This window comes from Epinephelus moara, chromosome 17 (genome assembly GCF_006386435.1).
Source record: "Epinephelus moara isolate mb chromosome 17, YSFRI_EMoa_1.0, whole genome shotgun sequence".
Lineage (NCBI taxonomy): Eukaryota > Metazoa > Chordata > Actinopteri > Perciformes > Serranidae > Epinephelus > Epinephelus moara.
The window spans coordinates 29525094-29539748 of record NC_065522.1 but is presented as its reverse complement, the minus strand read 5'-3'; the positions used below and the strand labels follow the sequence as shown (position 1 = coordinate 29539748).

Sequence of the window (14655 nt, the reverse complement as noted above, 5' to 3'; positions counted from 1 at the left end):
GTAGAGTAGCCAAATATTGTACTCAAGTAAGAGTACTGATACTTTAGAACATTATTACTCAAGTAAAAGTAAAAAGTTGTCATTCAAATAATTACTTGAGTAAGAGTAAAAGAGTATTTGGTGAAAAAACTACTCAAGTACTGAGTAACTGTTGAGTAACATTTGATTTATTTGTAAAATAAGAACATGAACGTAATCAATCAATCAAAAATAACAATCTGTAAATTCATGTATTTTAAACAATACCCCTTTAACTAAAACAAAATAAATTAAATCTTTACAAACATAACATAAATCAAGGCACAAGAAACACAAATATATTCTTATATATACTGTACATATATATATATATATGTAATTATGTACATTGCATTAAAACTACTCTGAAAAGTACAATTTATCTAAAAAGTTACTCAAGTAAATGTAACTGAGTAAATGTAACTAATTACTACCCACCTCTGGTTGTGACAGTACAAAGAGTTAAAGGGGCATGTTTAGGGCAAGATGGCTGTAGTTACATGAAGTCACTACACTGGACCCAAGTGCGTCACTGCCACCAGCTGACCAGGTGTTGTCAGTGCAACACAAAAATGTTAGACTTTGTTTTTGTAAAAATACGAACACTCCAGTTTAACAGCATTAAAATCTATTTTTATACTTTCACGTGATATATATTATCTTTTGATTGGTTCATATTTTGTCAAATCTTAAAACGCATGCTGTCCACCTGAGTGGACACGTGAAAAGCCCCGTGGAAAATACATGTTAAAAAAAAAAGAACTTCTTAAATATTTTTGTCATGAATAAAAACACTTAAGAAAAAAAAAATCTTGACTGAGGTCGCAATAATACATCCATGAAAGGGTTAAGATCTCTATACACATTAGTCACTGGACTTTGTGTTACTTCAGACATAAGGACCAGTCAAAGGTACACGTGAGGAGAAAGACAGAGACACATCTTCCTTTCCTTCTTCGTGGTCTGGCTTGGCGCCAAAATCACGCGCGCCCTCTCCCCCCGTGTTCTGCGATGACGTCGCCACTGTGCTCGGATTCTGATTGGACGGCTGTGGCTCAACTTAAGTACCCCTCCAGCCGAGCCCCCTCGAGCTCAACAGCCACAGCGCGAGGGCGCCTTGACGACTCGAGGCAGCTGCTGGAGCGCAGGACACCTGTTGCCACGGAAACAGCACCGGCGGGAAAAATCACCAGTAACAGAAAACAGAAGAAGGTGAGTTTTTACAGCCGCCATTTTGAGTTTGTCTGTTCACTAGTGATGGAAGAAGATAATTAACTTGAGTCAAAGGACAACACCATGGTGTAGCACTGTGCAGACATAGTGGTGTTAATGTAATGTTTTTATTTTATTTATCAGTATTGTTATATCATTAATATTCTTATATTTTATTTAATATAAGGGACTGCTCTTTAATTATCAGAGGAGGACGGTGACTTTGTTTTGTTGTTGTTTTTATCTTCCCTGAAGCCACAAATATTTTTCTTTGAGCCTCCCTGAGTGACAGGCGGGAAAATGCATGACCTTCTGGTTCCTAGATTTCTAAAACTTCTCCATTGATGTTTGAAAGTTTGAAATCCTGGCTGGCCAGTTAATGCAGACAGTTTATTTTTGGTCAAATTTAAATGAGACGTACAACGAAGTGATTTCGTGAAATGTCACTATTTTACTCTCACGTTTTTATGTATTTATTTTTTTTATTTTTTCAGTTTTTGGCTATGACAAAGGTAATTTTTGGTGATTTTCATGTGGGTTTCGTGGCCATGTTTTCTTTGAAAATAGTCGGCAAAATAAATACAAAATACATTTAAATTTATAATAATAATACATAATATTCCATTTGTTGTTTATATTTTGAATTATAAATCTGAATCCGGAAAAACAACAAGTAGCTAAAGTTGCCAGATAAATACAGTGGCGTAAAAAGCACAATACTTCCCTCTGAAATGTAGAGTAGATTTAGCATAAAATGCAAATACTCAAGTAAAATAGGGCCGAAATCTACTTCAGAATTTAACTTGAGTAAATGTACTCATGAAGTTGTCACCTTTACTCTGTTTCCCTGGGACGCACTTTCACCTTTTGCTGAACCGAGTCAATAAAGCTGAGATGAGATGTAGTGGAAAACGTAAATACTACACTACTTGAGTAAATGTACTTTCCACCGCTGCTGTTAACCCGTGTATTTGAAGTGACATTTATTAAAATGAGATTATAGTGACCTTATTATACATTTTAATTGTCTATAATGATAGTATAATATTTTAATTTTATAATACTTTGATAGCACTCTAAAAACTTTTGGCTATGTTCTCATGTATGATAATCCAAAGAAAATATTTCACGGTTAGTTAAGACTACAAATACTTTTTTAATACTCTTTGTTTCCTGCAGTATGTTTTGTTTTATGTATTTAATTCTAAATCTTTCCAGTGGTTTGTTATCCTGAGCTTGTAAATCAGTATGTGGGTCAGTGCACGACCTCCTGATCCACCCACGTGCACCCGAACACGTACATTGTTATGTTTTGTCAACAGCGAGAGGTCACATGTGTTTCAGTGCGTCCAAACTGTTCTGGAGTGCCATGTAGAGCTCGTATACACTGACTGCGTACAGTTAAGCCTCTCTGACATGTGTTTTGGTGGCTGGAGAGTGAGAGTGAGTTTATGTCCAGACACATCAGCTGTTTGTGAAGCAATCGGCGTTATATTAGTGGTAACAAACTTTATTTACTCTGGCAAGACACTTCACAGAGACGCTTTGGCACAAGGTGAAACTGCGTCAGAGGGAACTGGAGTATAGGTGAAAAAATGAAGTCAGACCCTGCTTGTGACGGACCAGAGGCGACACGCTGCTGAAACACAGCAGGAGGTGGAGGGCTATTTACAGAGTACATGGTCACATTCAGAGTTAAGGAGTGGAAGGTGTGATAGGAAAGAGCCAATGAGGAAGATAATTCCTGTGAATGTCAGCCAGCTTGAAGGATTGAACTTGTGAATGTTGTCAACAGCTGACCATCCCTCTGATCCAAACTGAACTGAACCAGAATACCTAAAATACTACAAACTGTTTCTTTGACGTACTTGAGTACAGCAGTAATATTAATCCAAAAACAGACTTGTGACTTGCAACCCAATGAGTTGATCTTATCTTTGGTATTTAGCCGATAGTACTTAGACACTCACTGAGCGCAGGACTTTCACTTGGAGTGGAGTGTTGTCAGTAAAGGGTCTGTATCCTCTTCCACCACTGGTCAGTATGGATTTGTCACAAATTCAATTTCTCTTGGACAAAACAAGCGATTTGAGGATGTGATTTTTGGCCCCTGTCTGACATTATATGTATATTTCAGAAACCCGTTGCTCGGCCAGGTGTTTCCTCCACAGCTGTTACAGACAGTCAGACATGTCATCTCCAGCGCTGCTCAACCTGCTCCGATGTGCTCGCTCCGCCGTCACCAGGCAGACCTTCCTCGCCACACGCTCCTCACCAGAAACATCCGCAGCTTCTGCACAGGTGAATCCGCATCTACTCACGTACTGTACAGTACTTAAGGACAGCTTTGACACACTTGAACTTTACATGAGTATATCCATTTTCTACCACTTTTCTTCTTTTATTGTTACCGGTTGCACAAAACACCTGAGGTATGACACTTTCAGGGATTTATACTTGTGCAGCAGAGCCTACACACGTGGCCTACGCCATCCAAAACACTAGTCAGCGGTGGAGTTTCTGTGAAGTGCTGTATAGTGTAGTCGATTCAAAACACACGTTAAACATGATTTAATAGAGACAGTTTCAAACACAAGTACACAAATCAGCTTCACTATAACTCCACATTCACAGACAAACACTTGTCTTTATCTGGACACATTTCCCCCACAAATACAACATGCTAACGTCATTAGCACAAGCCTATGGCATTTTACATTGTCTAAATTAGCCTAGCGACGAGCGGAGATTTCCTCTGCTCATATGATGCCAGGATAAATCACACACAAGGCTTAAAGTGCTATTTCTGTCCACTGAGGGAAATGGTGTCAGCTTACAGAAATAGACAGGAGGTCTGCGTTGCAACAACATGTGATTACATTTTTGGGGAGGTGCACGTCACGCTACTGTAGGGTATGTCAACGCAGAGCCTACGCCGTAAGCATGTGTTGTTTTGTGCAAATGGCCCCAGGACCTTTACCTGTAATGTCTGGGTTTTCCACTTCTTCATTTGTTTGTGGCGGCCCACCATGGTTAAAAGATCTGCCGCCATGTTTTGGTATTCGATTTTTGGAGCTGGACCGTTTATCAAGAGCGCTGTTGGAATAGATACACCCTTCAGTTAGCCGTGGCTGTGGCTCAGGAGGTAGACCGGGTTGTCCTCTAATCGGAAGATCAGTGGTTCCTCTGCTCTGCATGTTGAAGCATCCTTGAGCAAGATACTGAACCCCAAACTGCTCCTGATGGCTGTCCATCAGTAGCCTCGGCCACCAGTGTATGAATGTGTGTGTGAATGGGTGAATGTGACTCGTAGTGTAAAAAGCGGCGTGAGTGGTTGGAAAACTAGAAAGGCGCTATACGAATGCAGGTCCATTTACCAGTTATTAATTGCACCACATTCTCAGACCGCGGAGCGTACTCTGGGCACAGACGGAGCAACAGAACATGAGGCGCAGTGACGAGAAACTTAATCGTTCATTCAGCTGGGTCAAGCTGCTACTTTCATCCATCGATCTGATCTGATCAGCTCTGATGGGATCTACTGATCAATTATTCACTCTGCCACTCAAACCTCCACAAGGACAGGAACACAAGAACACACAGGCAAGACCCCCAACGCCACCGCCCCCGTCGTCAGTTGCCGCCACACAGATTCTGTGGAAAACACTGAATGTAGTTCTGTCAGACTCCGGTATTTCTGCTGTTACTTATGTAAAGTATCTGAGTGCTTCTTCTTCAATTGGATTCGCCCACACCGGCCCTAAATACCTGGATTTATCAAACGGATGATTTATGTAAATGCTACGGCAAAATCAGTGACGACCGACAGATTTGTCAGTATCATCTCCCAGTATACTCGTCACACCACCCAGTCCTACCAGACCGCACCGTCATTTAGTTTTAATTTGCACATTGTCACTCAATCCTCACAATTTAATAGCAAAAACATTCAGCCAACCTTGTTCGTTGTCTGATTGGTCTGTCTACAGGTGGGCGGAGCCTTGTTCGGGGTGGTGGGCGTGCGTTGCGCCAGCGGGTCGACTCGCTGTGACAGCAACGGCAGCGGCCGGCCGGTCACCTGGGACTCATTCGGTATCTGGGACAACAGGATAGAAGAGCCGATACTGCTGCCCTCCAGTATCAGATATGGAAAACCCATTCCACAGGTAACTGGATGAATGGATGAATGATAAATGTGTGGATGAATGGATGAACAGATGAATGAATTAATGGAGCAGATCAATAAATTGGCACAAGGATGGATTAAAGGGTGAAGAGATGAGTCAGTGGATGAAAGAGAAGATAAATGGATGCGTTAACTGATCAATAAATGAATGAATATTTGGCAACATGGTTTGGTAAATGAATGATAAAAAGACACGAGTGGATGTATGAATAGCTGAATGAATGAATGGATGAGTAGATGAATGAATGAATAGGTGAATGATAGACCTGTGGAGGAATGGGTGAAAACAAATAGGTGAACTACCAGAGACTAACAAATACAAAAGATGGCTGAATGAATGAATGTATAAATAAATATGGATGAAAGAATGAATTAGATGGGTCAAAAGCTGGATACATGGATGGATGAGTAGCTGGATGACTGGCTTGGGGCATGCATGAATAAATGAATGGATGAATGCATGGATAAATATTTTGGATGATGAGTAGATGACTGGATAGATGAATAGATAATGAATGGATGAGTGGTTGGATTGGCTATATGACTTGAATGATTACATGGACGAATGGATGAGTAATACATGGATGAAAGGATAAATCAGATAGATGAATAGATGGATGACTGAATCGATAAATGAATGGATAAATAACACATGGATGATAGGATTAACTAGTTGGATGAATAGATGAATGGATAAACAAACAAATGGATAGAGAAATGAATAAATGGGTGAATGGATGAATACATAGATAAATGGGTAAACAATACATGGATGAAAGTATGAATTAGGTGGATGAACAGATGAGTGGATCATTTTGGATAAATCAGTGAATAAGTAGGTGAATGGATAGATGAATTAATGGATGACTAGTTGGCTGGTTGTATGACTTGATAAATGGATGGATGAATGAATGAATGAATGAATAACACATGGATAAAATGATAAACTAGATGGATAGATAGATGGATGCATAAACAAATGGATAGATTAATGAATGAGTGGGTGAACAGATGGATGGATAAGAATGGATGAGTAGTTAGCTACATGATTGGATAAATAAACTGATAACTGAATGGATGAATTGTAGATGGATGAAAAGATAATCGAGATGGATAAATAGATGAATGGATAAAAATAGATAGATGAGTGAATGAGCAGATGGATGGATGACTGAATGAATGGATGAGTAGTTGGCTACATGGTTGAATGAATGACTTGATAAATGGATGAATGATTGGATAAATAACACGTGGAGGAAAGAAGATGGATGCATGAATGGATGAGTAGGTGGGTACATGGTTGGATAAATGAATTGATACATGGATGGATGAATAAAATGAATGAATGAATGAATGAATGATAGGATTAAGTAGATGGATGAGAGAAGTGGATAAACAGATGGACATATAACTTAAGAACGGATGAATGAATGCATGAGTAGTTGGCTGCATGGTTAGAGAAATGGATCAGTAAATGAATGGATGAATAATACATGAATGAAAGGATTAATTAGATGAATGATATATTAATGAATTAGTGGGTGAATGGATGGATGAATGAATGGATGAGTAGTTGGCTATATGGTTAGATAAACTGATAAATAAATGAATGGATTAGTGACAAATGAGTGAAAGGATTAATTACATGGCTAATAGAAGAGTGGATGAACATGATGTATTGGCGAATGAATGGATGAGTACCTGGCTACATGGTTGAATGGATCAATAAATGAATGAATGAATGAATAGATGAATAACATAAAGATGAAAAGATTAATGAGAAGAATTAATGAATGGATGAATGATTGTATGAATAGATGAACAGACGGATGACATGATGAATTAACCCTCTCAGGTCAGTCTGTCCCGGGTTGGCAGTGCATCTGTTTTGGGTCACAGGAAGCAGAACGAGGACCGCCTCCGTGTCGCCCGTATCCATGACAACCTGCTGTACTTTGCCGTGTTCGACGGCCACGGCGGTCCGCACGCCGCTGACTACTGCTACACCTTCATGGAGAAGTTCATCAGGTTGAATGTTGTTATTGTGACGTTAATAATAAAACACGTACGAAGTTTTACACTTTAAAACATTAACACAGTTACTGACTGTTTGTACTCAGAGATGCTCTGGAGGACGACGACGACCTGGAGAAAGTTTTAAAGAAAGCGTTTTTAGACGTCGACAAGGCTCTACACACACACCTCAGCTACTTCAACAACGGTGAGACACACACACACACACAAGTACAGAAGTAATAATACCTAGTAGATGATACATTTTATGAGTACATGCTGTATTTACTGACCGCTAAGTTTCAACAGTAGAAGTGTCAGGAGCATTTCTGGTCTGAAAGGAGGAAGTGTTAGGCATAAAAATGTTTTTTTACTTTCACTTAAATATTTTATCATCTACTTTTTTTATTATTTGTGTTTACTGTCTATTTGTCTTTGTTTTAATGTGTTTATTTTTATTGCAAAGCTGTTTCAGCTACATCTCTTATTGTAAATAAGGTTTATTATAAATAGGGGCAAAAAATATATAAATTGTTAACTCACATTATTTAGTTCATATTTTTTGATACATCATAATTTGAGGCATTGACTGTTCTGTTTTGATGTCGCAACTAAGTTCAGTATTTAAATATTCTTCCCTCAACGTACACTGATATGTTCGATTTTTATGAATATAATAACAAAAGAAGAAAAACACTACGAGTGAAGTCACTGTATTTAAAATTCTAACATAACCTAAGTAGGCTACTAAAATGTAAAAAATATTTCACTTTTTTTAAATTTATTTTTTTACTATTTTTATTTTAAGCAGTTTTATGTTGTGCAAAAAAAAAAAATTAACCAAAAAAGAGTGAAAATACATTTACAGATTAGTAACAGGTGAAGTTAGTTACAATCATAGTACTGTACCAAAAAACAAACAAATAAAAATAAATACTAAAAAGTACTGAGTATGTGAAACTACAAGTTACATACCCAACATGAAGTAAAAAGTGCTTTAAAAGTACTAAACACTACATATCCATCCTCCATCTTCCTCCCCAGCTTCCTTCCTGACAGCCGGCACCACGGCGACGGTTGCATTGCTGCGTGACGGCGTGGAGCTGGTGGTCGGTAGCGCTGGAGACAGCCGGGCGTTGGTGTGCAGAGAGGGACAAGCCAACATGCTCACCAGAGATCACACACCTGATCGCAAGGACGAGAGACAAAGGTACACACTGTTACTACCACGATTACATATTATTACAACAGTACTCTTACCACTACAGTGCTTTTAGTAATACACACCTGTCACCTGTGGAGACCTCGTGTGGTCAGTATTAAATTAAGGCATTATTAAATGAATAATCACATTAGTCCTTCTCAGGCAAGCGCAGGGGTTTAGTGTTGCTGTAGCCCACAGGAACAACGCTCCATGGCACTTTTTTTTAACGTTCAACAGTGTTATCAAACACAACTGAGCTAGCTCAGTAGCAGATGCTACCTCTGCTATCACATTTACTGCTATTAATACAACTAGTAGGAGTAGTTAACACTGTTTCTACAGCTATTAAAGGAGGATGAAACCTTCTGTCCAACGTCAGTCTGGAACTTCACATGTTGGCGGCTAAAAGGAACGAGGAAGATAAATAACAGACAGTTGGAGCATTGTTCTGTGTGTAAGAAACCAGACACTAAAGTGATGTTCACATGGTGCTAATGTTACTCTGGGCTTTTTGTTCTTGCAGCTGTGGAAATTATTAATGAAAACTTTGGCATGCAGACTCTTTATATTTTCAGCCATACAGAGGGAAGATTGTGTTTTTGCAGATGTATTTTCTGTACAGAGTGAACGGTGAGGAATAAGGTCAGAGGTTCAGGTTGCTGTGCATAAATAGACTCTGCAGTATGTTGGTCTGTTGCAGGGGGACCGGTTTGGGTTTCCCTTCAGCCGGTGTTACATAACAGCGGAACGAGTCTATGTTTAACTCACCCAGGCACGTGTTTTAACACATCAGTCTGTGGCCTACAAACACAAGAAGTCAAAGTCATTATCTGTCGTCAGCTGTCACTGATTTATAATCTAAATATGAAAGGATCGCTCCCTAAAACTCAAGGACAGGTATTTCAGTACATCAGACAATAACTCTCGAAATATCTCGATCCTTTTCTGAAATAGACGTAAAATACTTACTTAAAGTAACGTACTTAAAGGAACAGTGTGTAAGATTTAGGGGGAAGACTGCAGATTACAACCAGCTGAAACTTCTGCCGGTTAGAATTCCTCCAGTGTTCAGGAGGTTTTTACTGGGAGCCGAATTATCCTCACAGCTGTTAACTACTGTGGTCGATGTGAAAACGTAAATGTCTCCAAGTAGAGCAGTGGTTCTGAAATGGTGTGCAGTGGGATTTTGTGATAACCGCACATTATTATTGCAATATTCAATGGGACCTATACAGAATTTTTAATTGACTGTATCAGTATGTTGTGCGCTTTTTGTAACGGTTATTGCGTTTTGCGTACGCACCTTGTGCTTCTGCACTCTAGGCGCCTGGCGTTGACAGCAGGTTGTCAAACTGCCCCCAAGTCATCCTGAAATATGCCTGGAAGTGGACCATCATGGAGGAGAAGCTCCTGCACCACAGGGAGTACCACCAGTTGGTCCAGGAGCTTCTCCTCCAGGATGGACATTTCCACCACTGCTCTTAAATGCTTCCATGTCTGCTGCTTTCAATTGAGATGGTGGTTTCTGTGGTTTGTAAAGTCATATAGTTTTATGTATCCAGTTACCGCACTTACTAGTTTCTCCCTTCATATTTACCAACTGTAAACTTGTTTGATTTTTGCTCGCTGTTTTTGCATTGCTACTCAGAGTGGAAAAGCACCCCAAGTCAATTCCGCAATTTTGCCATTGTTCAGTCGGATGATTTGAGAGCCGGCGGGTCTTCTGTGGTCGTCATGACAACAGGTTTACAGTTGGTAAATAATGGAGGAGAAACTGGTGGTAGCAGTTGCTGGATACTCAGAGCTATACGGCCTGATGATAGACAGCAGGTTGTCAAACTGCCCCTGAGTCATCCAAACATAAACATTGAAACAGCCATCATGGAGGAGAAGCTCCTGGACCAACTGGTGCTACTCCCCATGATCCAGCCTCTTTTTTAGGGTCTCATGCACCCACACAGATCTCTGTTTATCTGCTGACAGCCTCTCACCCTCAACCGGAGCTACACACAGTACCCTCTGCCTCAACATGGCAGCAACTACACACTGATTACTGTCAAATAAGTAAAATAATTAAATAAACAGTAGATTTATTACATGTGATGGTTAGAGTAAGGAGGTGATGGGATGGAGTGGCATTCACTTAGAAAAAAACAGGCAGTGCTTTGCGCCTCGTGCTTTGCATTGCTTGTAGAAACAGCTGATGACTGTTAACAAGTCGAACACAGATACAAGTTACACATATAATAATGTATCCACATGGCTTTAAGAAATGACATCAAACCAAAACATGTTCCAGCTGTCCCCGGTCTCCCCTTTAAAGGAGCATAAATGGAAATGTTGAAGTAAAGAACAAGTACCTTAAATTTATACTTAAATACTTGAGTAAATGTATTTAGTTACAGTCTATCACTGACTGTGTGCGTTTGTGTTAAGGATCCAGAGGTTCGGCGGCTTCGTTACATGGAACAGCGTCGGTGTGGCGAATGTTAACGGGCGGCTCGCCATGACTCGCAGCATTGGAGACTTCCACCTGAAAGGCAGTGGTGTCATCGCAGAACCGGATACACGACGGCTCACTGTGAGCTTCACTGGACGCTTTGTTGGCTCATATCAAAAAACTTGAGGTTCAACGCTGTTACCCGTCGATGCGCTGAGATGAAAGATTTTATCTGAGCTCCTGTGTGTCTCTGCAGGTCCAGCACGCCAGCGACTCCTTCCTGGCTCTGACCACCGACGGCATCAACTTCCTGCTGAGCAACCAGGAGATCTGTGATGTCATCAACCAGTGTCAGGACCCCACAGAGGCTGCTGACGTCATCGCTGAGCAGGTACCAGAGTTACGAGTCAAGTTTTCATCCAAATACCACAGAATTTAACTGAATTTTCAGGAAATCAGCAGAAAAAAAAAAACACAATGCGCATTTTCATTCACCACTGTTATGTGAATGTTAGCAGGAGGTGGAGCTTTTAATTATTTTATCTAACAGATAAGAAATAATAAATTGTGAAGACAATAAAGCCTCCATAGAGTGGCATTTTAAGTCTTGTGTGTGATTTATCATGTCTTCATACTATGAGTAGAGATAAACTCCACTAGCCACAAAGCTAAGTTATGCAATGTAAAATGCCATAGGTTTATGCTAATAACATTAGCATGTTGTATTTATTTGGAAAACATGTTTAGTATGAGACAGATAGTTTGTGGGTGAACCTTGTGAGTTGTGATTGAGTTTGGAAAGCTACTTGCTGTTGTCCCTGGCTTCTTTTTCTTTTTCTTTTGAAAGGTGCACTGGTTAGCGTGGCAGCAAGTCTGAGTAGCTCCTGCTTTTAAGTCACGTTTGAGTGTGCTTCTTTCTTTTTTAATGATTGGTAATTTTTCCACTGATAAGTAAAGTTGTGTACACGAGGGACGATCTTCTGGCTCTGAGAGGAACCACTTACGGAGTTAGACACCTGGCTGCAGAGCAGGAGCGAAGCTAAAGGCTAGGAGGTGGAGATACAAGCCTTCCCTGCCATCTGTAATAATGGGGAATGTGAACCCACTATCAAACAAGTGTGACGAGCTGCTGGCACTGGTGAGGAGCCGACGACTCTACAGGGAGTGTAGTCTCATGTGCTTCACGGAGACGTGGCTGCTGACAATGTGCCTGACTCCTGTGTGAACCTACCGGGCTTCTGTACTGTGTGAGCGGACAGGGGTGCGAAGGGGAGCGGCAAAAACAGAGGTGGGGGACTGATGCTGCTTGTGAACAATAAATGGTGTCATGCTGGACCTATTACGGTGAAGGACAAGATCTGATGTCAGGATATTGAACTGCTAGTTTACATGTGAAATATTCATTCCCAATGGCAGGGAAGGTTTCTGATTGGATAGGGGGCGTGGCGGATGTTACGTGTTTACGTTTACCGGAAGGAAACACTGTAGTCCTCGCTCCGGATAACAAGATGCTTGACGACGCCGTTCTTAGTGCCTTTTTCAGGCATGCTTTGCTTATATTCATGAAGCAGCAGTACGACAACAATCTTGTTCTGCTAATGCTTCGTTTGTTGAGGAGGAGAAGGGAGGTAGAAGACCGTGGTTTGGCAAATGGAAACCGGTGAGTGCAATCTCTTGTTTTTAGAAGCTGCCATCTTGTCACGCGCGCGCTATATACGTCATCGCGCCAGAAGGGCAAGGAAACGAGCATGCGCAGAAAGACTGGAATGAACTTAAAGAGGAATGAGTGTATACAAGTGCGAGAAATTCTTTCACTCGGAATTAGAAACGTAATATTCCAGCCCCTTACATCGGAATGAATTTTCAATCGCATTGGCCATTTTCATTCTGAATTAGCTGTTTACAAGATCACTTTTAATAGGAATGAACTTTCATTCCGAATGAAAAGGGAATAAAACTGTTCATGTAAACGCACTCACTACTGTTGCCTGGATTCAGACCCAGCATCCTTGTGCATTTATCGCAATAACAGGGGATTTTAACAACACGACTCTCTCACTATGTGGACTGTCCCACCAGGCAGAATAAGACACTGGATTTGTTTTATGGAAATGCCAAGGACGCCTACCGTGCTTTTATGTGTGTTTAATGTGTGTTATAGGTGTGTTTTAGGTCAAACTTTACAGCACTTCTCAGTAACCCTCCGCCCCCTAGTGTTTTGTACAGAGCCTCTATACACAACTAGAAATCAGCCCTTAGTGGTACAGACACCATGAATATCCACAGCTGTGTGTGATGACAGCTGCTCTGTTGGAGAACCTCTGATGTTGATGTGACACAGTCACTTCCTCTTGCTGTTCTTCATATCGACAGGTCTAATGAGTCGAGGAGACTGATTTACAGAATGACGTTTAAGGGCATCACTGTTCTAGATGGTCAAATGAAGCCTCATGATCCATTTTCTTTACTTCCTGAGCCCACTAGATGGCGCTCTTCATTCAACAAAGGGTTGAAAGCAGTGAACTGCATTTCCTTGAGCCTTTTTCTGTAATCCAAGAGCGCCATCTAGTGGGCTCAGACAATAAAGACAAATAGCTCCTGAGGTTTCATCTGGTCATCACTAGTGTCCACATCCAGAAAGTGAGGCCTGTGAACGTGCACCCAGTTTCACAGTGATCAAGATGTATGAAATGGAATCAGGAGTACGAGCAAGTTTATGTGACAGAAAATGTGGATATACATTTCTCTGTGTGTGTGTGTGTGTGTGTGTGTGTACAGTTGTAGTCATGAATTTACAGTTTTATGCATGCGGACGCTGATATTTTTGTATGTCTCTGTGTTTTTGATCCCAAGAGAGTCGCATGTTTCTGCTGTGTGGAAACAAAACAAAAAACAGGTGGATTTAAACCCACCTACGTCACCCTCTCTGTAGCTTCCCACTCCAGATGTAAGTTAACAACAAATAATGTGTGTGTGTGTGTGTGTGTGTGTTTATTCTTTTCAGGCGTTGCAGTACGGCTCAGAGGACAACGCCACCATCATCGTTGTCCCTTTCGGAGCCTGGGGGAAACATCAGAGCTCCACCGTCGTCTACAGCATCAGCAGAAACTTCTGTTCAAGTGGGAGATGGGCGTAGAGGACACACACACACACACACACACACACACACACACACACACACACACACACACGTAAAACAACACCATAAAGTTGACTTCAAGGACACAAACATTTTTAATCTTTTTTAATGATTATAAAACCCCCTGAATTCATCTGACGACACCCAGCGGAGAATCCACAGTAACTTCAGAGCTTTAGAGTTGACTGTAGTATTAATGTGTGTGTCAGCTCGTCAGCCGTGTACATAGGATGTAAATTAATATGTTGTACATACAGAGAGGTTTGTCGCAGTGTTGTTTGTCAGTCCGTGTTTAGACAAAACATTTAACATCCCTCCTGTATTTCTGTCACACTGACAGTTCGCCCAGTCCCATTTGAAATGTCCAAAATGTCGACTTGTCAGGAAGAAAGTTTTGTTTTTTGAGTTTTGAGGTCAGAGTGGATTTGATGTGTTTTTTACAG

General features: G+C 40.8%; 1 protein-coding gene across 1 annotated transcript; it reads left to right on the top strand.

Moving 5' to 3' along the window:
* The first annotated feature begins 1075 nt into the window (after positions 1-1075).
* Positions 1076-14273, top strand: ppm1ka (protein phosphatase, Mg2+/Mn2+ dependent 1Ka). The gene is made up of 9 exons (XM_050067333.1): positions 1076-1230; positions 3368-3531; positions 5220-5396; positions 7272-7444; positions 7537-7637; positions 8474-8639; positions 11070-11214; positions 11330-11464; positions 14078-14273. The coding sequence occupies exons 2-9, from the start codon at positions 3421-3423 to the stop codon at positions 14207-14209; spliced, it is 1140 nt and encodes a 379-aa protein (XP_049923290.1). The 5' UTR covers positions 1076-1230; positions 3368-3420; the 3' UTR covers positions 14210-14273.
* The last annotated feature ends 382 nt before the right edge of the window (positions 14274-14655 follow it).